This window comes from Opisthocomus hoazin, chromosome 8, assembly GCF_030867145.1.
Source record: "Opisthocomus hoazin isolate bOpiHoa1 chromosome 8, bOpiHoa1.hap1, whole genome shotgun sequence".
Lineage (NCBI taxonomy): Eukaryota > Metazoa > Chordata > Aves > Opisthocomiformes > Opisthocomidae > Opisthocomus > Opisthocomus hoazin.
This window is the reverse complement of record NC_134421.1, coordinates 4528705-4556609: the sequence shown is the minus strand read 5'-3', so window position 1 is coordinate 4556609 and position 27905 is coordinate 4528705. Positions and strand designations below refer to the sequence as shown.

Below are 27905 nucleotides of genomic sequence, written 5' to 3'. Positions count from 1 at the left end.
TGCTTCTGAACTAGAAGTGCTTTGTACTATTTACCTGGTGGGAACTTTGTATAAAATCACACTATGTTTTCAGTTACATCTGTAGGTTAAAGTTAGGAATAGAATCAGGGTATAGCACAAACCCTGCTGCGGGAAGAAAACCCTCCAGTTTCTTTAGATGCCAACCTGAAAAGGCATACTCACCATTTTGTTTTCTACATAACCTCAGAAATGTACAACTGGGATGCACTTTTAATGATTAAAAAAATTAATAAAATGAGAAATGGTTAATTTTTTAACCAAAGAAATACTAATTTTACAGTTTCAGAATCTGTTCATGAGTACACAGAATACATAAAGGCAATGTCACTGTCTTTTGTCAGTTCACAAAACACGTAGAGAAAACTGAAATGCAAGAAGATCCCAGAGAAGTTCTTTCCTTAGAAATATTTTTCCACAGAAATGTTCTTTCAGGGGAAAGAGATGCCCTGCATAAAAAGTGTGAGTGCGGTTATTTCAAGAAAGGAAGGCAGGCAAATGGACTTGAACCACTCAAACACCTGAACAAAATTTTATTGTGGACCGGGGCTCTGCAGTACTAATCTAGGTCACTGCCTTCACTAGTATCTCTAGAGAATACTAGTTAAGTAATCCCAGTTAGCCACTGCTGGAAAGACACTATCACTGACCCAAATTAACTCCCATGAAAAAAATGTTTTAGAATTCAAGTGGAAGGAGATGTGATAGAACTACAGTGGAGGTAAGTAGTTAGGGGCCTAAACAGAAGGGGTGAAAAAAGGAAGGGTGTGATTTTAAGATTAACAGAGGAGTTTTAAGACAGAATGATCCAGAAAAAAATCCCAGGTGACAACTGTATATAATTCAGAGCTTCTGAAAAAGTCTCCAGTGTTCTGCAAAGCACAAAAGCAGGGCTGTGAATGCAGTAAGCGTTCATACCACATTAAAAACATTAGAAAGAAGTCATAGAAGATAACCTGTAAAACAAGTACTAAACCTGGGTTTGCACTACCATCTGCTGGAGACAGACATAGCTGCTGGATGGCAAGAGAAAGCATAGTGTGTTTGCTCTTCTTTTGCTAACTTCTGAAAACTCTCAAGCCGTACCATTATTTCATGGCTGCTTTGAAGCAGCATATGTTACCATCGCATCAAACCTGGAAAGCAGCAGTAATACTCGCTCCCTGTCCTAACCTGCTTTCCTTCCCTGACGCTTCACAGAATCATAAATTGGTTTGGGTTGGAAGGGACCTTAAAGATCATCTGGTTCCAACCCCCCTGCCATGGGCAGGGACATCTTCCACCAGACCAGGTTGCTCAGAGCTCCATCCAACCTGGCCTTGAACCCTGCCAGGGAGGGGGCAGCCCCAGCTTCTCTGGGCAACCTGTGCCAGTGCCTCACCACCCTCATGGGGAAGAATTTCTTCCCAATATCTAATCTAAATCTGCCCTCTTTTAGTTTACAGTCATTCCCCCTTGTCCTATCACTACACCCCCTTGTGAAAAGCCCCTCTCCATCCTTCCTGTAGGCCCCTTCAGGTACTGGCAGCTGCCCTAAGGTCACCCCGGAGCCTTCGCTCATGTTCACACAGTTACGCACTGAACCCAGCTGGGAACGTTTCCAAGTTAACCCTGTGAAAAACTGCCAGGCTTCATGATCTTCTTGTGAAGAGGAGAGAGGAGGTGGCAGAATGGGAAGAGGAGGCAGCCAGTGCTGCCAGGGATAACGCTGGCTTATGCCAGTTTAATACGCTCTTGAAACTGTTGAGATCAGTGGAGGCCACTCAGAAGTAACGATACAGTATGTCCAGGGGCTTGGGGCATCTTACACAACCTCACGTCTTCCACTGCACCAAATTACTTCCAAATTCATCCTGCCAGCTAAAGCAGACAGAGGATTCTTCGTGGTGTCCTGTACACAGCTCGTCCTTTCAGCCCCAAGCGCAGCAACAAACTTGGCCACCTAACACACAGCCACCAGAAGTCAGGTGCTTAGACCCGGCCCCAGGCCGGCTCAGCAGTTATGGCAGTGAGGAGTTTGCACTTACGTGTCCACACGCTCGGCAGTGGTGCCTTCTCCTTGTCAGTGCGTTAAAGGGCTCCTTGCATTTCATGCACATGGTGACTTCGTTGTCTCGGATCCACCTTGGCGCTCGCTTCCCAAGCTCAGCGTTCTGAAGTGGGGCAGGGGGAGGATGGGAGAATAAAAAAAGCCAGTATGAAAAGCTGCGCAGTACTTTAAATAGAGAAAATAATTATTCTCTTCCTCTAGAAAGGAAATGGCAAAACACAGCTCGAGATGCAGTTTTGAAATCTATACAAGAAATAACAAAGAACCCAGTCAAAAATCATTACGCATCGCTGAAAGGGTGCTCTGTTATGCATTTCAAGAAAAAAATGAAGCTTGTTTATAAGATTTGGCATTATGAAGAAAAACAATTACCAACAAGATGACTACTTTGAAATTCCTCTGCTGTAAGAATGATGAGCTTGAAAACAAAGTTTCTGCCAAACTTTTTCCAGTTACAGAACAAAATGAGTACTAAGAAGGTTACAAAGGAACAACAGCAACTTACAGAAACCTCAACAGGCATGTCTTCAAACTCTTTAGCAATAGCGTTCCGGAAAGTTTCATTCCTCTGCTGAAAAGCTTCGATGGTATTCTGAAGCGCCTAAGAAAACAATGGAGAAATTCGTCAAACATATTACATTTAAAATGGGCTCTCTGCATTCTGACCAGTTATTCATTAGCAGAGGGAAGCTACAGCCCAAAAGTATATTACTTTTTTGATTGCTTCAGTGAAAAAGTGTTTAGAAAATAAAGAATGTAGATTAATTTACCTTTATCCATTCTTCCTTATCTTGTTCAGAACTAAAAGAAATATTTGACATATTAGTCCAAAACTAGTTCAGGAAACATTATCTCGCTATCAACAACTTCTTGCAAAGGCCAAGCCCCTGAAGTAATTCTCAGGAATTGAAATTTAAGCGATACTAATCATTAACTGTACAACTTTAAAAAAACCAAACCAAAACAGAAAACAAAAGCATGACTTCAGGCTTCACAAGCTTGCAACACTAAGCAGTGAATTCAAGTTGAGAGATAAATGTAAATGGATTTAAAAGTTGTAATAGTATTTGCATTGTTAGACTTTATTTTATTTTATTTTTTTTTTTAAGAATGGGACGGAGAAGTAAAGAGGACAATGCAAAGTTCAGGTGCAGGTGTTTGTTTCTCCTCTCATTTCATGCACTATGAAGTTCACATACTAACACACACTTCTTCTGTGTATCTCTTAAATCTTCCTCCCTCCTGAACAAAAGTCATTTCCTTCATGCTTTTTTGTTGTTGCTGTTGTTTAAACTCCTCTACAGTGGCAAGAAGAGTATCCAATTAAACAAAAGGAAAAATGTCTTTGAATACTGTAAAGCAAAGAGCAGAAATTTCCCTTTTATGCATTAGAGCAGATACAGATGACTGAACAGTAAGTACAGATGAGTTATACAGCCAAGACAAAGATGAGAGAGGAAGCATATTCAACTCCGATCTTGTAGAACAGCCTTGTCTTTAAAATGTATCAGCAGGACTTTGACATTCAAATCTTTGGAAAAGCATCTTGTATCACAAGCAACAGCACTGTCAGGAACTGCTGGCTGGGGCTAGTAATGAAACCAGTTTATCTCCAAACTTTAAGTCAGAAAGATGAGAATTAACACCACCGGATATCTGGCTCTTCAAAAGTGGCCTCCTCCTTGGAAAATGATGTGGAAAAAACCCACTTCCATAGCCACGCAATACCAGCCATGCAAAATTTTATTTTTCTATGGATTGCTCTGAAGGATTCTTCACCATGAGGGTGGTGAGGCCCCGGAACAGGTTGCCCAGAGAAGCTGTAGCTGCCCCCTCCCTGGCAGTGTTCAAGGCCAGGTTGGATGGAGCTCTGAGCAACCTGGTCTGGTGGAAGATGTCCCTGCTCATGGCAGGGGGGTTGGAACCAGATGGTCTTTAAGGTCCCTTCCAACCCAAACCATTCTATGATGTGAAAGAGAGCTTTTACAGCATCTCAATAAAAACGACTCCTCACAAGTTGTTTTGCAGTATTAGTACAACTTTTAAGCAAGCAGAATCCTAAACAAGTGCTTCCCCTTCCCACCTACTGTCTGCATACGAGGCAGAAGAAATCTGTCTAAACAGCCACAAGAATTCTCCCTACCTGCTTACATTAAAATACAAAAGCTGAGCTATTAAATGCCGTACCAGATCAGCAACCTCTCAAAGAGATCATCTACCAGCTGTTTAAAACCAGTGACTGAAAATGTATTCAAATAGTATTCTGCAAAATAAAGAGACACCTACCTGTAAAGAAAACCCCAAGGGCAGAGTAAACATTACAGCACTGCTAACACAAGCTCATGAGTTAAGGACATTAAGGTATAGGGTACATACGATACTTGTACATTAATCAAGATTGTTCTGATATAATTGAATAAGATCTCTTTTGGTACTTCTTCCTTCACAATTTTGTACAGACTTAACACATTCTGAAAATGTTCACAAAACAAAACGTGTTCTTCTCACACCTAAAATAAACTAATGCAATAATCTTGCAATTAAGGGTAATGCGGGAAAGTTAACAAAATAAACGTGCTTTGCTGTATCGTTTTTCTTCCGGTTAAAATATACTTCACAAACAACACAGCAAGATGCTGTCTTTCACCACTGAAACAGGTATATGGCGTAACAGCTTGCCAAATACTCCGTAAGACATCATACAGCAATTTATAGTAGATGTGACCAGCAGCCAAAAACATGCCCCAGAAGTCTTGCAGACCTTAGTGGAAAGCTTTTTCCTGTCATTTTTCAAAGTATATATTTAATTTCAAATTCAGTGATAGTGTAGGTAAGTTTCTGTATGCTGTTATCTTTCTATATTTACTGCTGTAACTCTTATTGAATATTACAAGGTTGTTTTCCCCCCCCGCCCAAAGGAAAGTAGCTTGCAAGCTCGTTTGGTAGCAAGCTATGGTTTGTTCCCAAATACATGGTGTCAACACAGAACTGTGTTCATCACAGACATCCTCCTGCTTATTTAATCCTTCCCTCTCTGCAATGAAATCCTGACAACTAAGAATAGGATCTCTAAGCAGGTCCGAAAGGAGAGGTGGAGCACCCTACTTTATCTGAAGTGGGGCAGTCTGTACAGGGAAGGTTTAGTCTGGGCAGTGCAAAACGCAGCAATGAGAAGGTAACCCAGCAAGAGAAGGACAGGAGGACTAATAAGGAAAGCAGAAAAGTGCCAGTCAGAAGAGTGCAACTGGAGAAAAAGGACCCAAGAACTAAAAGGAGAACTTGCCTTCCAGGGTGAGGTTGATACCTGGGACCTGAGGAAACAGGCCCAAGGAATGGAGGAAAGCAGGTGCCCATCTACCACTGCAGAAAACTATGTTCTGTGGACATATGGTGGAGGGTCTTGTTGGGTGGACATGCCCCGAGGTGAACAGATTCCTTTGTACCAAGGTGGCTCAGGTACCAGAGGCAGCAGCACTGCCCAGAGACGAACACATTCAGTGTCCCAAAACGCTAAGGTCGGACAGACTGCCTTTGGATCAGATATGCTGCTTTCAATTTTCCAGCCAGCCCATTCACAGCTGTCTTAGGTGTTTCTGCAAAATAAGGCAGTGCACTATACATTGTAGATTCATCTTCTACTCCAAGAGATTATTTGACTGACAATTTATGATTTTTGGCAGCCCAGGCTATATTCAGAACAGTGATATTAAGATGAAGTCCACTGCATCTTTCTCCAGATCTCCTAGTCCACTCTTTTGTGCATACACATTTAATCCTCCAAAAACGAGATAAAAAGACTGCGTACCTGGCTTGCAACTCCAGCGTTCGCTCTTTTCCAGACACTTGAAAAGTGTGTGGATATTCCTCATTATGAGTTTCTATAATCTTCATACCATCTATGCCGACTCTGGTTCGAACTGAGAACTTTGATCCTACCAGGCTGAATTTGGGGACGCAGTAGAGCAACATATTGTTAAACTGGGGAAAAAATAAACACATGGCTTCACAGGAACAAAAACAGACACAGATTCTACCCAGAGATGGACGATATCGCAAAGCTAGACTTACTGGGTGAGAAAGCAGGTTCTTTCCCGCTCAGCTGATACACAAGACAACCAAAGCTCTAATGCAAGACAACTTCTTTTTCTTATTTGTTTAGAAATAAAATTAAAGGACAGCTTCAGTGGATAGAAGAATAATTGCTCTGTATATGCAGAAGTCTTCACAGCATTTATTATGAACTATACTCAGACTGGACATTTTATACCACTTTAAACCTTTTGTTAGACAAACCCATTCTTATGCCCCAATTCTGAAAAACCTACTCTAAATGGCCAAATAAGAACTCTTTTCTTCAGTGTACACAGTTATATTTACCCTGTACCAAAACCATTTGTGTTTGTAGAAGTTGTAACTCATATTATTTGAGGACATAATTTTTCTTTTCTGCAAGACAGAACTTAAGAGTTTTTATTGACTGAAACCCTCAATATCACAGGAAAAAAATAGTACATGAGCAGGACAAAGATACATTCCCCTATTAAAGATTAGAACTCTAAATAATGTTTAAATGTCTAAAGCCCCAGCCTAGAAGCATAGTTATTAAATCAGATCTATAGTGTTCAATTTTCTCACATTTCTCCCCTCACATTCCCTCACAATTAATTATTAAAAAGAGAAACTCGCTTGAGTTAGGTCATATTTCATAGAAGTCCTGTCTAGCCTATTGTCTAGCCTGTATCACAGCCAGAGCCCATTTGAACTTGTCGCCTCTCATATGGAGGGCACATCCTTTTAATCAGCTGTCAAGCCCCATCCGAGGTCTTACTACTCAACGATTTCTCCTTTTGTTTGCAGCACAGATCAACAGGAGCTGTGCCTCAACAGCCTGTTCCCGGTGTTTATTAACCAGAAGGTGTGCAATGCCAGAGGCCCATAAGCAAAAACATATCAGCAATTTTTAAATGCCTGGGAAGCACTAAACTACATCAAACCTTTTCCAAGGGAGCTGTAAGGGTGCATGGCTGTGGTTTGTTAGTTCCAAGACAGGACGCAGACACCTGACAGGAGGATCACCTGCCACGGTAACAAGCTCCCACAGGACCACACGACTTACTGGGACCCCAATACGGACAATCGATCAGGACCAAAATCCGAAGTTGCTAAGCTTTTGCACTTCAGTTTCACAAGAATGACAAAGTTCTCAGGCTCTAGGGCCTGCATTTATAATCAGCCACCGCTTATTTAAAAGTCAGCTGCTGGACACGGGTTCCATTTATTTATAACCATGTATCCAGTGGTGTCTTCAAGCCTTTCTGTAGGCAGCAGCAGGTTTACTCATGCTCTAATATCACCAGTGGAAAGGCAGTGACATCAATCAGAGAGGATTTCCCTCTCTCTTTGGTAGTTCTTTCAAGCCTAGAAAGGTATGCAGCCACTCCTGCAAACAGAGGCCACCAGACTTACCAGGAAAAGATACCGTTCTTGAGCAGACGTATTGCGAGCAGCGAGTTTAAGGATCTGCCCTTCTTTTATCAGTTCATTTGAAGGGTTCACAATGTCTTCCTCTTCTCCCAGCATCTCGTATATCTCTAACAATTTCTTTAGATTCTCCTTTACAGCAAAAATACAGTTATAAAACTTGTTAATTAAAAGTAGAGATCTTTAAGCATGTTTGAATGAAATGGGATGGGAGCTTGTGTAAGTCTGGAGAATGTTAGCTTTGAAAAACATATATATACCCAGTATGTACGGCCAGTCCTACAGCCTGAGGAACTTAGTTGACACGGCAACAAGTACTTTTAGAAATGTTATCCACGTGGCAATTTAAAAAATGCAGTTATGCATATGGCCTGCATTATTTCTTGTCAAAAATATCTCACACACTTAACGAAGTATCTGTCACGCCAGCCCAATACAGTAGACAAATAGTAACTACTCTTTACAAACGTTATCCTTCCGCTGACAAAACCAGATTAAACCAGGTTGAGAGTCCAGCATGGCGTCAGCTGTTTGAGCCAGGAGAGAAACCTCGTCTGTCCCATTTTCCACTTGACAGAATGAGATGTCACGTGAAATTTTGTCTATCATTCCCAGCAGCCATATAAACAGATTAAGTGGGAGCATTCACTTGGACCCAGGAAACCCATTTTGGCCATTTCAGGGAAGATTTGCAATTCACACTCCTAGCTTCACCAAATACTCCAATAGAATATATCAAGAAGTGAAGAGGAAAAGAAGGACCATTTACCATTTTTCTTATTGCACTATTCGAGTGACTTGCTGCAGTGGATATAATCTCCAGGGATTCTAGACAGAAGAAAAAGAAAAAAGTGAAACCAAACAGCTGCATTTGTACATATTTATATCTTGCATAGAAAAAAAATCGATCATTCTACAAAATTGTTTGCCATTTTTATGTAAATTACACACTACAACAAATCTCTTAAATTATCAATAAAAAGTAACCAAGATAAAGTGGAAAGCATAAGAAAGTCAGCTGCCAAATAGAAATTATAATCTGGGAAGATCAGAAGAGAATTACTGCAGATTCCTTTAGAGCTTCAACACTTTCAACCATGTTTTTTGTGACATGAGCAGTCATGGTTCTCTCCCCTCTTTTCTCAAAGTAGGCCAGAATGTCAAACTATGTTTTTTAGTTGAAACAGCTCATATGACAAATATTTACAGTAATGGTACTAACAATGAAATGTTTCAAAAAACTATCTGTGGAAATAGCCTGAACTGTTCTTGTGTAAACACAGAGAGAATAAATTTAAAAATCGGCTGTTCTTTTTCCCTACAGGAGCTTCAAAATACAATAATGAATCTAACGGCAATTTTTTACAAACAAGAGACACACATTCCAAACGTGCGTAAAGCAAACCAAAATGCTGCCAAAAACAAAGAAACAGTGAAAAACCACCACAACCCCAGACCATCCAAGCAACTGAATCAAAACCTGGGCGCTATTCCAAAACGAAAGCAAAACTTATGTGCTCCAGGAGGAGAACGCTGAAGGCTTCACAGCTTTAATAGTAACTTCATCCTCTATTAAAACAGATTTTTTTCAAAGAATCCTACAACTGCACTGAAGAGATTCTTCTCAGAGGGACTTTGCTTCTTCACTTTATTTTTCCTGAAAATATCTTTCATTTACTGTAATCTCTTGCTAATATCTTATTACAGCTCTTTTAACGGCTAGAAGATATTTACTTTCAGCATCTTTCCAGTCTAGAGAATCCTGAGGCAATTTCCTTAGGTAGTCCTTCAGAAGCATCTCGTAGCGTGGAATGCGTTGCACTGGTTCTAGCATGTGATGTTGCAATGTCAAATTTCCACACACTTTTTCCTTCTAAAAAATTGTAAACATTTCAATGTAGTAGACAAAAACGTTATTAGAATATAGTAAAAGTTATGACTGATAAAGCATAAATAATGTATTTAGAAACATGGATGATGGACCTTCTGGAAGAAAATAGAGCTACTTCACTGAACCAAATAACTAGAAATTCTTTCCTAAAAATAATTGTAATGAGTTTTCTAAGCATCCAGCGGAATTCACAAATAAAAGTCATACCAAAAATACTTCCCAAACTCCAGTGTGTTTAACTTAGTTTTGTAATAACTCAGACAAAATTACAACTGAATTACAAAAAACAGTTCATGACCACGTATTAGAAAACAGTTCTTAAAATATACCTTTTACAGCCCATTTATCTGAGAATGGAGTGCTTCCTTTCAGTTTCATTCATAATGTAACCCCCCTCAGAAGTGTTTTAAGATGCATGTTAATATCCATAATCTCAGATGCAATCAAAAGATTGCATTAAAATACACTTAGCTGTCTTCACTGGCTTCAAATCGCAAACCCCCACAGAGCAGTACATTTAAGCAGAAATACCTTAACCTATTTCCAGCTTCTGAGCCTGCAGGAGGAAGACTCATACCTGTCAAGGCACAGAGAAACCCACGGGGAGCACCCGAGGGTACCCAACGCACCTTTGAACGGGACGGCGCGGTGCTGAACTGCTCAGCTTTCTCGACCTTTGGTGGCTCCGCATTTCGGATTCTGTGCTCACTGCCAATGTGTAGTGCTCTGCATAGCTGGTGTGAGCCAACAGAGTACTTACGGAGTCCGTGCAAGGATCTACACTTGCACTGCTATGTCACTTGAGCCTAAAACAGTATTTACTTTTGGCATCTGTGACAAAATGTAGCATATTTTTACTCTTCTCATGTTTCAGCCTTTCCACTTCGGTCCTCTGTTGCGCTGGAAAGGCTGGATTTGTGGGGGGATTTGTGCACGTGTGAATGGAGAAGGAAAAGACACAGAACGCAGTGTGAAGCAGACAAAAACAACAACCCCTAATTCTAAGTGATTTGGTATTTAATTTTCTCTTTACCCCTGTTTTCACCCACATACCTATAACAGAAGCATATACAAAAATACACTTAGAGATCTACGTTATTCTGCCCATTACCTGAATGTCCTGAATAATGAATTTGAATTGAGGTGACCGTTCAGTCCACGTTTTCACCAACTCCATTGCGTTATCAAAATTCTTCACGTACTCTCCATACATCTTGAGGAAAGGAGCTAGCTTTTGCAGAATATCTCCAATTCTGGGGGTGGTAGTCCTGCAAAGTAAGAGGGCGGAATCTCAGAGCAAATAGGAAAAAAAAAACAACTATCTATAATGAAAAACTTGAAATGTTTTGTTTGCAAAACATGGCCTAATTTATTTTATTTGCAGTTCCTTAAAACTACATTATCTTGTTCTGACACTACTTTACACTCTAAATATCTAACCCGCAGTTTTGTTTGAGGACTAAATCGATACTGTACAGCTTCCCGTCTGTGCCTTATCCAAATACATGTATTTACAACTTCAAAAAAATCATTATTTATCTAGGAAAACCTATGAAGTAGAGAGAATTCCTTGGATTCCAGATCCCAGTCTTTTGTGAGAACTTTCCCACATCATTCCCGATTACTAACAGCATCTGCAGATAAAACAGAAGAGCAAAGAAACTGGTGGAGAGGCCGAGAGAAGGTGCGTTCTTGATGCACACAAAGAAAGCGGAACGGCACACACACATCTCCGAGAACTACCACAGGAAACACGTTTCACCTTTCATTTTCCAGGACAGACTCAGAAACGCAGTACCTCTGGGTATCTGAAAGTCTGAAGTCAATGCCGTGGTCTAAAGAGAAGCAATCTACTGCAATTACTTCAGCAGTCTGCTCCAGCACACCGCTCCTCCAAGAGAAAAGCTGCGCAGAAGGGAGAAGTTATCTGAAGGGCGATTACTGCCAGAACTGGCGAAGGCTGGTCCAGCCCCAGCTGCCCCTGGGGGGGCCAGCAGGTACCTGTGTGAGACCTGGCTGAGGTCTGAGCTACTGCTGGGCCCGGCAGCCACAGATGGGGACAAGACAGGGTGGGAAGTCGGTCTCTGAAATCACCAAGGCTCTCCACCCCGAATTAGCTTCACGGATTTGTTCAACCACTCTACACGCTGGCAGACACGTACACTTCCAAAGGCAAGCTAGCAATTTAAAACAAAAACTCTCTCCTTTGATTCACTGAATGGCACTTTATTGCAATGTAGCAGCAGAATTTTTAACTGACAATAAAATACAAATCATGCCAATTCTAATAGAAGTGAAGGAAATGTGAACACATTTCTAACGGTCACCAAAAAAAACCCCAAACCCTCACAGACATTAAAGTTTTCTGACAAATTTAACAGATAATTATAAAATTTTGCAATTAAAAAAAAAACTTACAGCAGAAAAGACTGTAGCAATCCTTTTTATCTAAAGAAACCGGCACAAAAAAAGAATACTTCTCCTTAACTGCTTCACAACTATTACTAGACAGACATGAGAAGAAAATGTTAAAACTTTTGTAAACAAGAAGTAGGAGTGGTTTGCTGTGCCTGCTCCCTGGATACCCATGGCTGCTCACTCACACCGAGCGCTGCAATTTCACCGTCTCTGAAGATTCAAAAATTTCATAACTACTTTTCATGCGAGGCCCCTACATGTCCAAAAACTCTGAGGCTGTAGAAACACAAATTCATCATCATTTCAGGTAAGAAAGACAAGGTCCACAAACAACTCTGGAAGAGGGAGAAGGGCAGGGGAAGCTGCAGAAAGCAGAACCTTTGCGAACAGCATCCTCCCTTGACGGACTTACAAAGTACAGACAACTAGCTCATCTCACATCCGAACACTACGCAGGAGCCAAAATACTGAATTCTACAAAACGACATCAGGTCCAGGGCTGTTACTGTCTCTTGGATAGACAGATCAGAGAGAGAACTATTACCATGGACCCAAACTATCACCATGGACCCACATCATGATGTGGGTCAAGAAACAGGACTTCACATTGTAGCAGAGGTAGAGAAACACTTCACGTTCCTGTGTTATCAGACCATGATGGTATTCATTTTTGTATTCTAAGAACTCCAACATGACACAGCTGACTTACTAGTCGTGATTTGCAGCATCTCATTTCAAGCCTGCAGTGGCTGCAGGAAGACTAAGGAATGGTCAGTAAAATCACAGCACAGCAGAGGTGCCTACGGAACGACTGCTTTCCCTTCCAACGTACGAGCTAACAGTCATCCAACAAAACTGAAAGCTGCGGCGTCAAAGTGAAACAAATCCTATGAGCAGATCAGCTCTGTAATTGCCACAGATTCCAAATCTTTGCGTTGGAAGAGTGAAAAAATTTCTTCACCACCACCCCCACCCCCCAGAGGCTATCACACCATGTTCTTACGCTACTCCCCAGCTATCTGCTGCTGGTCATCCTCAGGTACAAAGGCAGAGGCAGCCGGGTGTTTTGTTTGATACGGGATCGCTGTTACGCTCTGTTATGCTCCTTTCATGGGAAATATATCGCAACAAGGCTGCTTCCAATGTTCTCAAGCCATATGTTGTAAAAGCTCTGCAGCTCCAGCTGCTGCTCAACTCATTCCAAACGCATCTAACAGACCATTTCACTCCCACTCGATGAGCTTAGATTCACACTGCCTTCTCTGCTAGGAAAGAAGAGTCTGCTGCTGAGCTGCTTTCCCAGTTGCAAAACCATATATTTTTACCTGAAGTTTTCAAAACAAACCACAGCTTAGGGAAAGTGTCAGAAATGTTTACCCAGCTATTTTTATTGGAAGCTAGAGAATAACAGAAGGAGCAGATAAAGAATAATACAAGACATGCATAAACCTACCAAGAGAACATACTCAAATATTTTCTATATCCAATCAGGGGAACTGCTGAGGAAAATGAACTCTCTGTCCAGCAGAAGCTGTTGTGCCAGACAATCTCAGAGGCTGGGGATGGGGAGAGAAAGTTATCCCAGATTTTTCTTTCAGCAATCCTCAGAAATAGTTCTCTTCAGCTGCACCCTTTCTTTTAACTCCTCCCAAAAGCAGAATGTTTCAAGGACATTTAAAGGGGCCGTCTCAGGCACAGCACAGAGGTTGTTTCCAAGTAACGTGGGAAAGATAATATCCTTATGATGCAATTTATTAGTTTTGCACCAATAGTCAAAGCTCATCTGCAAAAGCGCTTTTCAGCCTTTGGAGCTATAGAATTATACACACAGTATCGGTGAGCAATTTAGCGTTTTGAAAATACGTAAGGCAGTGCAACCCATCTTCTGTGCTCTGTGAAGTGTCTAGAGCAAAATTTTAGGGGTACGGCACAAACGTCACTTCATATCTATACAGCACTGACATAACGTAGCGTAAGCTGCTTTTTAAACATCACTGCACTAAGTCAAACTCCACTCCTCACAAATATGCGCTCTGTTTTAATCCAGGCGTTCGGATTTCCTATCAGAGTTTTTCAATGGATTAGAAGAAAAGGGTGGGTTTGTCTCACACAGTTGTTCTGCAAGGAACACAAGCCACGGTGGAAGCTTTCCTGCATTTCACGACACTTACATTTTATTTTCTTGCCTTACAGACTATACAGGGCTACCATGTGCTTGTGCATGGCAACTGTTCTGTTTTAGAGAACCATCACTTTAAAGGGTAATCATTTTATCGAGTCAGGAGACACACAGCTGCTGTCTAAAGCACCACTGTGTAGCCTGAGACTTCCGTATATGTCACAAAAATACATTCTTTCTCAATTTTTCAGTGTGACTTGAAAATTAAGGAGTTATATGAAAGTGTAACTGGACATGAACAGGTGCTGAGGTAAAACAACTGGATGAAACAATATTTGTAATTTTTTTTTCTTTTTTTTTAAATGAGGTGACCCCTTTTCCCAAATAAGATAGGGAAGCAGGAATGGTTTGGGACTTTTTTCTGTTTTTCTTTAACAATTGCATAAAATACTTGGCTGTATTTTAACATCTCCAAGGTTGCATACCCCGAGGCAGGATAAAGATCTTACAATATCTTTACATAATCATTACAGAGTGTATTTACACCTCAGCTATCCCTCTTGCTTGCTCCAAATAGAGCTCAAGAAAAGCTGGGGGAAAAATGGCCCCAAAATACACCTGACATGATTTTAATTTCAATTAGAAAACCAAAACACAGAAAACCCAGAATGTATCCCACCTTCTTACAGAAAGCAGTAACGACAAAAGTTACTGTGCTACAAGGGCAGCACAAAACACAGAGATGTTGTTTCTCTCAATTCTGTGTTCTGCGCAGTGAATTCAACGGGTAGCTCGTAACGTCAGCCTGCACCCCTAAATCAGCAAGGCATTTCATCATGAGCCACCTCCCCGGCTGCAACGAGACACACGTCCTTTATTTTGAGCTAATGACACAAGTCCTCTACTGAGTCAGATCCCGAGGAAGAGTGGAAGAGCAGATGTTCTCCTACCCACAGCACTTCCCGGGCCTGGACCATTTAATTATGAAGGTACCTTCCCTCCCTCAACCCTGTGACAGAGTTTCTACAGTTTCTACATTTGTAGCAGCATATGAACCAGTGAATTGCCTCTTACCATTCTTGCATCCTTTTCTCAAGCTCTGGAAGTAAGAATTTACTGTGGAAGGCATTTATTGATGAAATATTAGAAAAGATTTTGTTAATCACTTCAGCTGGAAATGACCCTCTGTTGGCTTCCTCAAGGAGTCTGGAACAGAACACCTGCAACAGAAAAAGAACCCCAAACTTATCAGCCTCTTATCCTTAATCAATGGATGAAGACCTATCCACCCCTCCTTCTCCAGCTGGGGCAAGGTTAATGTTTCAGTCATATGGACAGGTAATGACAAACTCATTTATTGTCTTTCTCTCGCCAGAAGTTCGCAGCTTCTCCTCCCCTTACGCCCCACTTTTTTTCTCGTGGGCCAGGAAAACGCTGCGGGCAGAGCAGACGGAAGGAAAGCCAAACTGAAGTAGTGCCATTTTGGAATGACTCCAGGCATCCTGTCTGTTTTAACAGCTGGATCATGTCAGCTTTCCCAGTCTTCCAGTGGTATTTTCCACTAGTGCTTTCTTTTCAATTAGCATGATGTCTGATCACCATTAGCCTAACCACTCTCCTTGTATGCTGTACCCCCTTATCCTTTTGAAATCGCAGTGGTTGGCAGACCATGAGCGGTCCCCGCATTCTATTTAAAGCACAAAAGCATCCCAGTTCTGACTGGACTCTGCTATAGTCTCGTCACAAAAATACATTATTTCCCCACCAGTGGGCTCTACCTGACCAGACGCAGCTGCAAAATGCACGCAGCTGCGCACGTGCACATCACATAAACCAGCGCTTACGGGGAGCGATGGTCCCCCATCTCCCTCTCCCATGCTTGAACAGACTGCTTCTCCCTAGCAAGGGCTTCAGCAGTTTGGGAAAGAAGAAAAGAGGCTGAAGGCAGGACTTTGGTAATCCCAGATGAGATAACAAAAGCGTCTTAAAAGGGGAAAAAGCCAGGCGCTTTCACCTACACTTTAAAACATGCTCACGTTGCTGCATCTCTGAGAGGACAGCTCGTTAATTTGGACAAACTGCTTTGAAGACTATAAAGGTCACATAACTTTTTAATCCCGTTTAGAAACATAACAGTCCCTTCCCAGTCTCCTGTTTTCCTCTCATTCGCAGCAGTTGAGCAGCTGTGCTTGAAAGTTCTGATTTTTCAGAACTCTGTCCAGTTCATACTTGGAAAAGAGGCATAGAAGTAATGCACTTATGATCAAATCAAGGAAAATAATTGTACATTACCCATCAGAAAAAACTACAAATGAAGTAAACATTTTCCATATTTTTTTAAAACTTCTCTACATCAAAGGGTTTTTTTTGTTTTTCCTTTTCTTTTTCTCCCCAAATACTTTGTCTTTTAAAACACACCATATATCCATCCCAGCATGGGTCTTCTAGGTCAACCCACTTTCCTGAGGACAATTACTTAGAGCCCCAAGCAGCCTGAATGATTATTGTATCAGCTGAGGCTTTGGACTTTTCATCAGCTCTGTGTACCAGACTTCTGCCTTAGACTTGAGAGATGTAAACAGCCGTGTCAGAGAAAAAAAATCAATGCATAGCTACTGGTATCCAGCTAAAACGGGCAGAGGTGTTATGTGAGAAAGTAAACAAGGTTTAAAAAGGTAAGTACTCAGGAACTACAGACTTCCACGTTTAAGAAATATCAGTTTGATGCTACAGAGCAGAAGAATTCAACCCTTTGCTTGCAAGAAGAGTAACTTCTGTTCACTTCAACAGGACTTGGTCTAAACCTATAGTGGGAAAACAGGGCAGATACAGTTTAGAACAGGCATCTTCCTAGGTTCTTTGGCACCAGATAAAAATTCTTTTCAAGCGACTCAAATCTGAAAGATTAAGTAATGTTCTAGTGGGGAGGCGACTTCAGGATTATAAAATGATACCCTTCTTGTTCACGTCAGCAGGAGCCAAGCAATGAATGAGCGTAACGTTATCCATCCCCTTTTTCCCAAGGGCAACCGGTGGGAGGCTGGCCCTACTACTGCTTATGGTGACATCGACACCCACAGAACCTATTGCGTTAATATTCTCAAAATTCTAATACTTTAAAAAATGTCATGTTCTTAAAATAAAAACATAGGCAAAGTTATGTGGCAAGAGCAAAGGACTGACCGGAAAAGTCAGCAAAACATGAAAAACATACCACCTCTTACAGAATTTATATACACGCTTATGCACAGCTGTTCCAGTGAAATCAAGGCAAGACAATAAAAAGAAATTCAAGAAAAATGTACCCCATCTAGGAGGTCAAGTCGGCTCACGTAGGCTTTTTCTGTTTGCAGAAGTTCACTGGCAATTTTGTGACGTTTCTGCTCATCTGTCTCCTGGAGGAAAATAAGAAGAGCTCTTAGGATACTGGAGGAAACATAATTTAACACTAAACAAAAGTTGAAAAGACATATGATTAACTTACAGCCCAAAAAGCACCTGAAATCCAAGCTTCACATTTAGTAACAGACACCCCAGTTTGACAAATACAAACTTTTCAGCAGTTTAATCAACAAACACAAAAGTCAGAGGAGGATAAAAATCCAACTGCTGAGTAAAACTCCAAGCCTACAACATTCAGTATTTCTCAGTTTGTGCAGGGATCTTTGCCGAGCCCCAGCTCCCTGCTGCACAGATCAGCTCCCATCCCGGTGAGGGAGCACCACCGCCCTTTCAGAGCTGGAGGAACCCATCTGTGGAGGAAGAGGGAACAGATGGGATGAGTTGGTGTTCGCCCCCACGCCCGTTTCAGAAGTTCCTGGAACGGCACGTTCTTTGCATGACAGAATTATTGGAAAATACCACACAAAATGTTTTGTGTTCATTAATGCGCTCCTTGCTGATTAATTGTTGGCTGCAACTAGAGAGCTCCTGTGCTAGGCCTGGACAGAAGTCACTTGTGCATCTTCAGGGAAGTTTTCACTTTAAAGTCTTTCATTCTGAAAAATACAGGGTTGATTCCTCTGCTCAATGGAAACTTGTTAATTCAAATTTCAATATTAAACTCAGGATGTCAGAATACAAAATTATAAGTTGCTATGAGAAGTCACTTCAGAACAAGCAATGAAAGCACAGCCTTCTACAATATTAAAACACTAGGAAAATGCTTCGGGCTCACAAGTGTCAGATTCACACTGCAAGATTCTTCTTCAAGATCTAGGGCCAGCGCTGAAAAGTACGTGCAGCTAATGACATCTGACTCTTTCCTAAATGGCAGTCTTAACACGGTGCTTAGGGGAAAGCCGTCCTTTTCTAGACAAACCGTAGAAAGTCTTCATAAAAAAAAATAAGATGAGAGCTTGAAAGAGTCATTTCTGATTTCAGACTGCACACTGCTTTCCACAAAAGTATGATCAACTTTTGCAAGTACCTTTATAAAGACGGTTTGCAGAATACTGAATACTACAGTCTGTTAAAGGACGTCCGTGGCTTTTTTCCCCTTTCCAGTATTCAGTAAATATTCCAGATTTGAACACGTTTCACTTCTCACCTGCGGTGTTAACAGTCACACTGCTCCACGGCAAGCCTCCTCTCTAAATACAGGCATTCAGCAGTGACTTCAAAGCTGTTCATTAAATCTGTTTAAATCAGCATAGCAACCACGGTAACCTACAGCACAGCGTTCTAAGCGCTGTCCAGAGAGGCTGCAGGGAGCTGGAGGACGAGCCGTTACAGCTACGGCGTGCCGTTTAGCGCAGCCATTTACAAGGGATCTCACACGTGGACCTGAGGCACAAAACCACGGAGGCTACTGGTTCCTCAGCAATTTTATTTCATTTTCTTCTCTCTCCTCAAAACCCCACTTTCTCCCTGAAGCACTGCTATAGAACTAATCTGCAGTTTTCAGAAGATTACCTGAGCTAATTAAGACTGGGAAAATCACACATAACAGACTCAAAAATACCACACAAAACGAGCAATTCGGAAAAAGCATTTAATGCTCACTCCTACATCAGGGTAAGTCCCTCTTACTCTCCCGCTACACTCTGACCCCAGCTTTCCCATCCTCTCAGTATCAACCTTGCACAGCTTCCTAATTGTTGAACCTCAGTTTCCCTTCTACATCAATCACACCACCCGACACAGGAATCCTCCATCTGGGAAAAAATACACACCGCGGACAAGTTATCTTTTAATCACAGTGTCATGTTCCAGCATAAGAACATCCACTTACAGGGTTACATCAGTGCAAGAATAAAACTGTATCAGTGGTTTTGTTTTAGGGAAGTCCTCAGTTTCCCACCTCACCATCTCAATATTTGCCCATGTTACATGAACTGCCAGCTGTGTTTTCTGCTGCTAGCTCCATCCTCCTCACTACTCATTCGCCCACCTCAGTGCCTTATCTGATGTCCCACCCAAAGACAAGCACCTGGTTTCGAGGCGGCCACTCCAGTTTCCTTCCTCTTGGAAACCACAGGTCACAGGCTGTGTTGCTCAGCATGGCACCCGTCTCCCGAGGAGCTTTTCTTGGTGGAAGCGGCAGCCGCTTGTCCTGAGCACACGGGATGAACTGGGTCCAGACGCCCGGGCGGACGCATGGGTCCCGCCAGCGCCACGCAACACAGCGAGGTACGTTTGGTGGAAAGACCCACCACCGTGCCAGGCCAGTGCTGCAGCCGACGTAGACGCGTGCGCGCGCGTATTTACCTCCTGCTTTCAGGCAAATCATTCACGGCCATCCCAGCTCCACCTGGCACACACCACGCTGCGCTGCACCTCTGCCTCCATCTGCCCACCCACCCCTCCTTGAGGTCGGCACTCGGGGAGCGGCCAAGCGATGGGCTCCGGGCAGGCAGACCCTGAGAAGTGGCTCAGCTTCTGCAGACCCGAACTTGGCTATTCCAAGTAGCAGGAAGCAACTCTTACAACATAATTTGGAAATAAATCCTGAACAATGTTTTGTGACAGTAAGAATGAAATGGAGCCATTCGTTATTAGAGCTGTTCAACCAAACAGCCCTGAAAAACCTTGTAGAAATAATGGGGGAAAATTCTTAAAAGAAAAATCTTTAAAAACCATGGAACACATGAAGTTAGTATTCAAACTTCTGAGAACTTCAGTGCTTCCCTAAAGAAGTGCTCTATCAAATCCGTAAAGAACTACTGTATCAAATCTGATCATTAACAGTAAAAGGGAATTTTAATTCTTTTAAGTTACAAGTTAATCTTTACTTTCACAGGATGTAATCATAAATGCCCACATCTCTTTTCACAAGTAAGATGATAGAAATGAAAGATACAGCCACATTTCTTCTCTGGAGAATTCTTCTATTTCCCTCCTGTGATTTCTTTACGCTTTTAGTACACCGGTATTTATATTGGGTCCCTTGCCATTAACAAAGAGTACCGAGACATAAGTTTACTACAAGGTATACCTGGACACCTACTCATCACTTCAAGCACAACTTCTCAACAATCTCAGGGAACTTTTCAAGCTTCTGCGACCATCTGTAACACACGGCAACTCAACACACAAAATCAATCAGGAACGGTGAGTGTGATACACTGAGAACGTTATATTAGAGGTGCAGGATTTCCACTGATGATGAAAGTACCTGAAATATGAGGTAACATTATGTTCCTGATGACTATGTCAAAGCAGAATGCAACCACGTTAAAAATGTTTAGGCAGCTTTTTAAGCACTTCAGCAATTTAAAAGAAAGAACCTCTACTCTTTTCCAACTCAAAGGCGAAAGTTGAATAAAACATTACTGTTCGTTCTATGGCTGCAGCTGAACTGAATTCTCAGTTCTACCTGTCTTGCACAAGACAGTAAATATTTCACCTGGGCTTAGTTATGTATCCTTCAGTACAAATTTGCACATTCTCAGAATCATTACATTACTATGGACACTTAAGAAATCAAAGCAAGTAATTTTTACCTAAATTGTTCTCAAACTCTGAAGTTGAGATACGAAAAATGCTGCTGAAACTCTGAACTCCTTGCATCTCTGTTCATACTCCTGACACTGTTTTTCCATTGTTCTAAACTTGCAAAAACGACACTAATTTAAAGCAGACTTTAAACAAAACTAAATCCCAATATAACCACAACTTCTTATCCAAACCAAATAGAAGCCATCTCCCATCAAGAAAATGATACCTACCAACGTGATCGTGATGCCGTAAGTGATTCACCCCTGTTTTGGTGTAGCCCTTGCCCCAGAGGCTTTGTAGTAATATATTAAGCAACACAGACAGGTAAGAGATGTAGGATACGAACAAATACCATTCAATTTCTGTTGTGCTAGTTTGTTTGTAATGCTGAGTTTGGTCCAATGTAACAGGGTGGGATTTTCTTTTCTAAAACCATTCATATTATAGCTGCTTCATGATCCAATGCTTTCTTCTCTAAGTATTGGGAATATAAATGTAAATTTCCACGAGAATTTAAGATTTCCTTTAATCTTGAGTCCTCAGTTTCTGAAATCGAGGAATGCACTAAATTTTGCAGGACCTGCAATGAAAACCCTGAACGCTACCATCACCTTCTGGCGCACTAACTCTATGCAACAGGCCATTGCCCAAATGATGAGTGAGCTTCTTGCACAGCAACCAAGAAAAGCAGTAAAGATCCCGGTATCCCTTAAGAGGCAATTCTTCTTAAGAGGATTTACACGTTTATGTTGGGTGCTGAAGATGTACAGCTTTCTTTATGATTTACTGTCACTAAAGACGAACATAAAATTGTAGAAGAAGGAAGAAGCTGGTAGAACCTCTCTTTCTCAACTGCTGCAACAGTAAACATTTCTTGGCAGAAAGTTAATTTAGCAAGCAAGTTTCACCCTATTTAAATCAAAACTTCACCTCACAGTTAGAAAAGTATGATCTCCACCAGGTTTTGCATCTGAAACACCACAGCCCACAACATTGTCATTAAAAGAAGACATCAAGTAAGGACTTTATTAAAGATGCACAACGGATTCTGCTCCATCTGTGGCATGCATGCAGTCTATATCCCTATTTCCTACCAGACTCACAACAAATACCACAGCATTTGTCTTCTTGTCTTCAGTTTGCCCTAGCAGCAGATTTCTCGCAAGATGTTATTCAGGAAGTTAATTGATTGGGATGTTCTTGTACTATTCAGCCTCCACGCTTTAGGCAAACCAAAATTTCTGGCAGAAGGTGCTTCTGCTGCAAGGCAGGAAACTTTTCACTTTAAATTGTCTTTTTGTTTGTGATATTTGTGGTTTGTGACTTTCAAACTAATACAGTAAATAGGAGAAATGAAGTATACTCTGCTCCGGTCATTTGGGGAAAATGTTTCTGAACACAGCAAAATTTAGTGAGTTTTGTCTAAACTTTTTCAGAACCTGCAAGAATCTGACTTCAGTCAGATCTACAGCGATGAGGAACCAAAAAAAGTTATTTCCAAATAAGCTTTCTTTTCCAAGTCTAAAATGCAAATTGATTTTTCTGTTTTTTGCACCATTCCCCTATTTAATTCACCCTTTCCAGCAGTGGCCTTCGTTTATTTCTGCTGTACACGTACGCATTTGCACCACTTTCTTCTCTTCCCTGAATTAGGAAATCTGGCACGCAGGAGACAAAGAAAATACTTTGAATTGGTATCACTATATATGTACGTATCAGATGCATAGTTTAGTTTGTCTACAACTTGCATCTGCTCCTATTGCTTTTACTCAATTAGAATCATAGAATGCCAAGGGTTGGAAGGGACCTTAAAGATCATCTGGTTCCAAGCCCCCTGCCATGAGCAGGGACACCTTCCACCAGACCAGGTTGCTCAGAGCTCCATCCAACCTGGCCTTGAACACTGCCAGGGAGGGGGCAGCCACAGCTTCTCTGGGCAACCTGGGCCAGTGCCTCACCACCCTCATGGGGAAGAATTTCTTCCTAATATCTAATCTAGATCTGCCCTCTTTTAGTTTAGAGCCGTTCCCCCTTGTGAAAAGCCCCTCTCCATCCTTCCTGTAGGCCCCTTCAGGTACTGGAAGGCTGCTCTAAGGTCACCCCGGAGCCTTCTCTTCTCCAGGCTGAACAGCCCCAACTCCTTCAGCCCGTCCTCACAGGAGAGGTGCTCCAGCCCTCTGATCATCTTCGTGGCCCTCCTCTGGACTCGCTCCAACACATCCATGTCCTTCCTATGTTGGGGCCTCCAGAGCTGGATGCAGGACTCCAGGTGGGGTCTCACGAGAGTGGAGTAAAGGGGCAGAGTCCCCTCCCTCGACCTGCTGGCCACGCTTCTCTTGATGCAGCCCAGGATACGGTTGGCCTTCTGGGCTGCAAGCGCACATAATTGTACCTACACTTGCTTAATTAAAAAGGGCAGAAGAGTGCTGTTAGTCTGTGCAGTGCAACTTCAGCTGGACTGCATCCCAGTTTCAAGATTCTTTGCTGACTATGTGGGCGCTTAGCAAAATCACAGACTGTCTAAATGCTCTTGCTTCTTCTCAATGCCTGCTTGGATGCAGTAACAGCGTAAAGCTCTACCAGACCTCACCTGTTCCTCACCACCCTCCCTCTGTTCCAGACAGCATGGTAGCAGCTACTCAGACCACCACAGGGCTGATTTCAATCTGTAGGTTGCATTAACCCAAACTAAATCAGTGTTTGATTTTGTAAAGCGTGGGCCTTAGATCACTCTGTGGCAGGCATGCTTCTTAATCTCACTAGAAAAGGGGATGTCTGTGTATGGAGAGCAAGCTGGTGTCTTGGAAAGTGCTGCTGTGACCCAGTTCACAGAATCACAGAATGGTAGGGGTTGGAAGGGACCTCTGTGGGTCATCTAGTCCAACCCCCCTGCCGAAGCAGGGTCACCCAGAGCAGGCTGCACAGGACCTTGTCCAGGCGGGGCTTGAGTATCTCCAGAGAAGGAGACTCCACAGCCTCCCTGGGCAGCCTGGGCCAGGGCTCCGTCACCCTCAGAGGGAAGAAGTTCTTGCTCCTGTTCAGATGGAACTTCCATTGCTTCAGTTTGTGCCCGTTGCCCCTTGTCCTGTCGCTGGGCACCACCGAAAAGAGTCTGGCCCCGTCCTCCTGACACCCACCCTGCAGATATTTATAAGCATTTCTAAGGTCCCCTCTCAGCCTTCTCTTCTTCAGGCTGAACAAGCCCAGCTCCCTCAGCCTTTCCTCCTAGGAGAGATGCTCCAGTCCCCTCCTCATCCTCGTAGCCCTCCGCTGGACTCTCTCCAGTAGCTCCACCTTTCTTGAACTGGGGAGCCCAGAACTGGACACAGTACTCCAGATGGGGCCTCACCAGGGCAGAGTAGAGGGGTAGGAGAACCTCCCTCGACCTGCTGGTCACACTCTTCTTAATGCACCCCAGGATCCGACGCTGACTTACGAGTCATCCTGCACGGGCTTGTTTTAGCTTGGTTTGTTGTTTGTTGGGGTTTTTTTAACCATTCTAGCACGAGCAAACAATACATCTTGTAACAGCCACGTTACACCTCACACTTTGACTCTTGGTCCACATAGGGCAGATCACACGTGTTGGTCACCCAGCAGCTCAAGGACAGATTTCGATGAGATTGTTGCCATTAGCATTTGCCCGGTTCCTTCCTGGACTTTACAACAGGACTGCCTCCCATTTCTGCTTTTTCCTGAAAACGCTGCCAGCACCTTGCTGTGTGACTTGGATTCAAACTTTGCATCGTTGCCCACGGAGCATTCAGCACTTTATTGGCACAGGGAGGGGAAACAGGCATTACCGAACAGGAGACAGACACATAACGTGAGGTGTGGCAGGTGAAAGGTGCTTTGGACCCTGACCAGGCTTACGTTTAGACGGGAATCATCACATTCATTCACTATTGGCAAAAACAAGCCCCAAAACAAACAAGAAACCCCCCACACCCCAGCACCTTCTTGTCATAATGTAGGATATTTTATCCTGTAATACACGAGAATTTGAGACCCACCTTTGCCCCACACAGAATTTACCCCTGAGTGTGGATGTATGTGAACGTTACAGAATCACAGAATGTTCAGGGTTGGAAAGGACCTCTGTGGGTCATATGGTCCAACCTCCCTGCCGAAGCAGGTAGGTTGTAGGTACAGCAGGCAATGTTAACTGACCAAACCCAAGGCCTTGGGAAGGTCTGTAGTTAGCTGACACAGGTGTACTCCTGCAAGCAGGAAGGGCTCTGCAGTGAAAACGAAGGCTGGCGGGGTCCAGCCCAGCTCCCCTGCCATGACTCACACGCAGCATGGCTGGACCGGAACTGCTCATGATGTTCAGTGACCGCCAGTGCTTCAGTACACGGAGGCAAACTGCAGCATCAAACTTTCAGAAGTGGAAATATGCACAATTTTTCAGCAATTAATTTTCCCAAGACAGATTTTCTTCCACCCACTTATTTCCCTTAATTATTTCAAACCTTCCTTACAAGGAAGCTCAGATTCATCATGGCATAAGTTCTTCTTGCTAACAAGGTGTATTTTAGTATACGCCAAACCTTGCATCTTGTCCAATAGCTAGCAGACTGCCACTGCCTTTCCAGCTTTGACTTCACAACTACATCCAAGTTAAGGATTCACACAACAGCTCTGCCTGAAGCCCTGTCACTGCAGTTTGCTACACATGGAATTTTATTTTAGATATATCATTAACAAGTGTGCCTTGTAGCCTGGCACAGCTGAAGCATAATGCTAAACATCCACACATATTTCAGTTTCACTTTTTTTAAACCTCAGATAGCCAATGGGAAAAAGGAAAGCGGGGAAAAAGGAAAGCAAAACTTTTTTACCCTGTCTTTTTTTTTTTCAGAGGAAAATAGCCAAAATATTTTCAACTTTCTGACCTGCTCTTATTGTTGTAAATAAAAACCTAGAGAAAACACACAAAGCAGTAATACAGCAAGAACGAAACAAATTCTCTTTTTACCTTTGATTCTAGAGGTTGATCTTGCTTACTGATCTCCTCAGCTGGTTCTTCCTTCATGTTAGTATCAATTTCTAGAGTTTCATTTTCAGACGGGAGCAGCGTATCACTGCTCGGAGTCCTGTAGCAGCTGTTCTGCATCTGTCCTTCACAGGCGGTCACACTTTGCAGTGACTCTTGGGAAGTACTTTCTCCTTCCCCATTTGTCAAGCTGCTGTTGATGGCGTTATCCGGAGCCAGGGTGGACACAGCGGAGCCACAGTCAGGTAATCTCCTGTCCTCATCTTCCGTCTGGTCTTGCGCTACTACTCCGTTGGCTGTGTGTAGCTGTGCAACCTGAGTTGTGTCGGTATTACTGTTTCCCTGTTTTTGTAGTGGGTGCTGGGAGGGGAATTTTGGCTGAGGTGATGGTGTTGACCCATATCTTCCTTGAGATTTAGAAATGTGGAAAACAGAGGAATCTTTCTTCAAATCAGTAGGATTTAACGAGCTGAAACCACCAAACAAATAAAACGTAGATGAGAGAAAAGTTAAACAAGGCATTAGAGAAAATCCTTGGCATGGCAGTACGACAGCTGCACCACATCGCCATCTCCTCCCAAACCATTTCTTCCCGTGTTAATATTGGGAAGTTCAAGCCATTGAGACTTGAAGTGCATTATTCCATTAAAACACACAGAATCAGAATCACAGAATCACAGAATAGTAGGGGTTGGAAGGGACCTCTGTGGGTCACCCAGTCCAACCCCCCTGCCGAAGCAGGGTCACCTACAGTAGGCTGCACAGGATCTTGTCCAGGCGGGTCTTGAATATCTCCAGAGAAGGAGACTCCACAACCTCCCTGGGCAGCCTGGGCCAGGGCTCCGTCACCCTCAGAGGGAAGAAGTTCTTCCTCATGTTCAGACGGAACTTCCTGTGCCTCAGTTTGTGCCCATTGCCCCTTGTCCTGTCACTGGGCACCACTGAAAAGAGCTTGGCCCCATCCTCCTGACAACCCACCCTTCAGATATTTGTAGGCATTTATAAGGTCCCCTCGCAGCCTTCTCTTCTTCAGGCTGAACAAGCCCAGCTCCCTCAACCTCGATCACGCATGTCCTACTGGGAACCCGGAGTGTCATCCATCTGGATTCATTACATTCACATCTCTCGTGGATCTCCATTTGTAAAACGGAAGGCAGTACCATCAGCCACATGTAACGGGGCAGGGGACTGCAGCACTGGTACATGAATCAACTTGCCCAACGTGTCCCAGAAGATTATTGGCAGAAATGGAGAAAGACTCAGGGTCTCCCAAGTCCCAGTCCAGCGCCTAAACTAACAAGCAGCCTGTTCCTTAATTGCCTTTTAATTATAAAAAATGCTTGAAACACATCCAAGAACATTCAGCATCCCTTTCCTCAGTTCAGCGTATTGCAGGAAGAGCTTTAAATTCTTATCCCATTTCTTCCCCCAGTTTCCTTATTTCAGCATGTCCTTTCGTCATGTTGCATCGTTGCTGAAGGTTTTGTTCCTCCATGTTTTATCTCTGCATTAAACATACATCATCCTTTGTTCATACCTTTCACTATCTCTTTCTCTGCTTTGTTTTTGAGATTTTGAATTTTAGGGTAACATAAATGTTAGCCTCCTCTGTAAAAGTGCTTGGCTTCATTATAGTTAAAAAAACCCCAAAGTAAAACATTTCAACCAAAATAAAACCTACGCATTTTTGTCTGAAGTACATTTCACAAGCCACATTCAACCTGCAAAACGGTACCATGACTGTCCTTCTAACACACTGTTCCTAGTTTGGACCATTAATCTTCTGGAAAGATGATGACTACTTTTAAATTGTATGTTTACTCCTTATCTATAGGACAGTTTACACAAATATTGTAAGCATATTCTGTCCTTTCGTACACAGAGCTCAAAAAACATCTTACACTAGCTTCATCTTCTTCTATCATATAACAAAAAAAATTATATGCATTTTCATTCAGTTGTGTAAAGATTATGACTTTTTTAAAAATAAGCT

General features: G+C 42.6%; 1 protein-coding gene across 4 annotated transcripts in view; it reads right to left on the bottom strand.

Moving 5' to 3' along the window:
* The window catches only part of FGD4 (FYVE, RhoGEF and PH domain containing 4), a 125213-nt gene that overhangs the window by 8436 nt on the left and 88872 nt on the right, over positions 1-27905 (bottom strand). For all 4 annotated transcript variants that reach the window (XM_075428757.1, XM_075428754.1, XM_075428756.1 and 1 more), the window contains exons 4-14: positions 25895-26381; positions 17283-17372; positions 15052-15197; positions 10552-10708; positions 9284-9422; positions 8319-8377; positions 7535-7681; positions 5874-6046; positions 2839-2869; positions 2574-2669; positions 2046-2171 (exon numbers count right to left, since the gene is read on the bottom strand). In XM_075428757.1, coding sequence (XP_075284872.1) covers positions 2046-2171; positions 2574-2669; positions 2839-2869; positions 5874-6046; positions 7535-7681; positions 8319-8377; positions 9284-9422; positions 10552-10708; positions 15052-15197; positions 17283-17372; positions 25895-26381 — 1651 coding nt within the window. The remainder of the gene's footprint in view (positions 1-2045; positions 2172-2573; positions 2670-2838; positions 2870-5873; positions 6047-7534; positions 7682-8318; positions 8378-9283; positions 9423-10551; positions 10709-15051; positions 15198-17282; positions 17373-25894; positions 26382-27905) is intronic.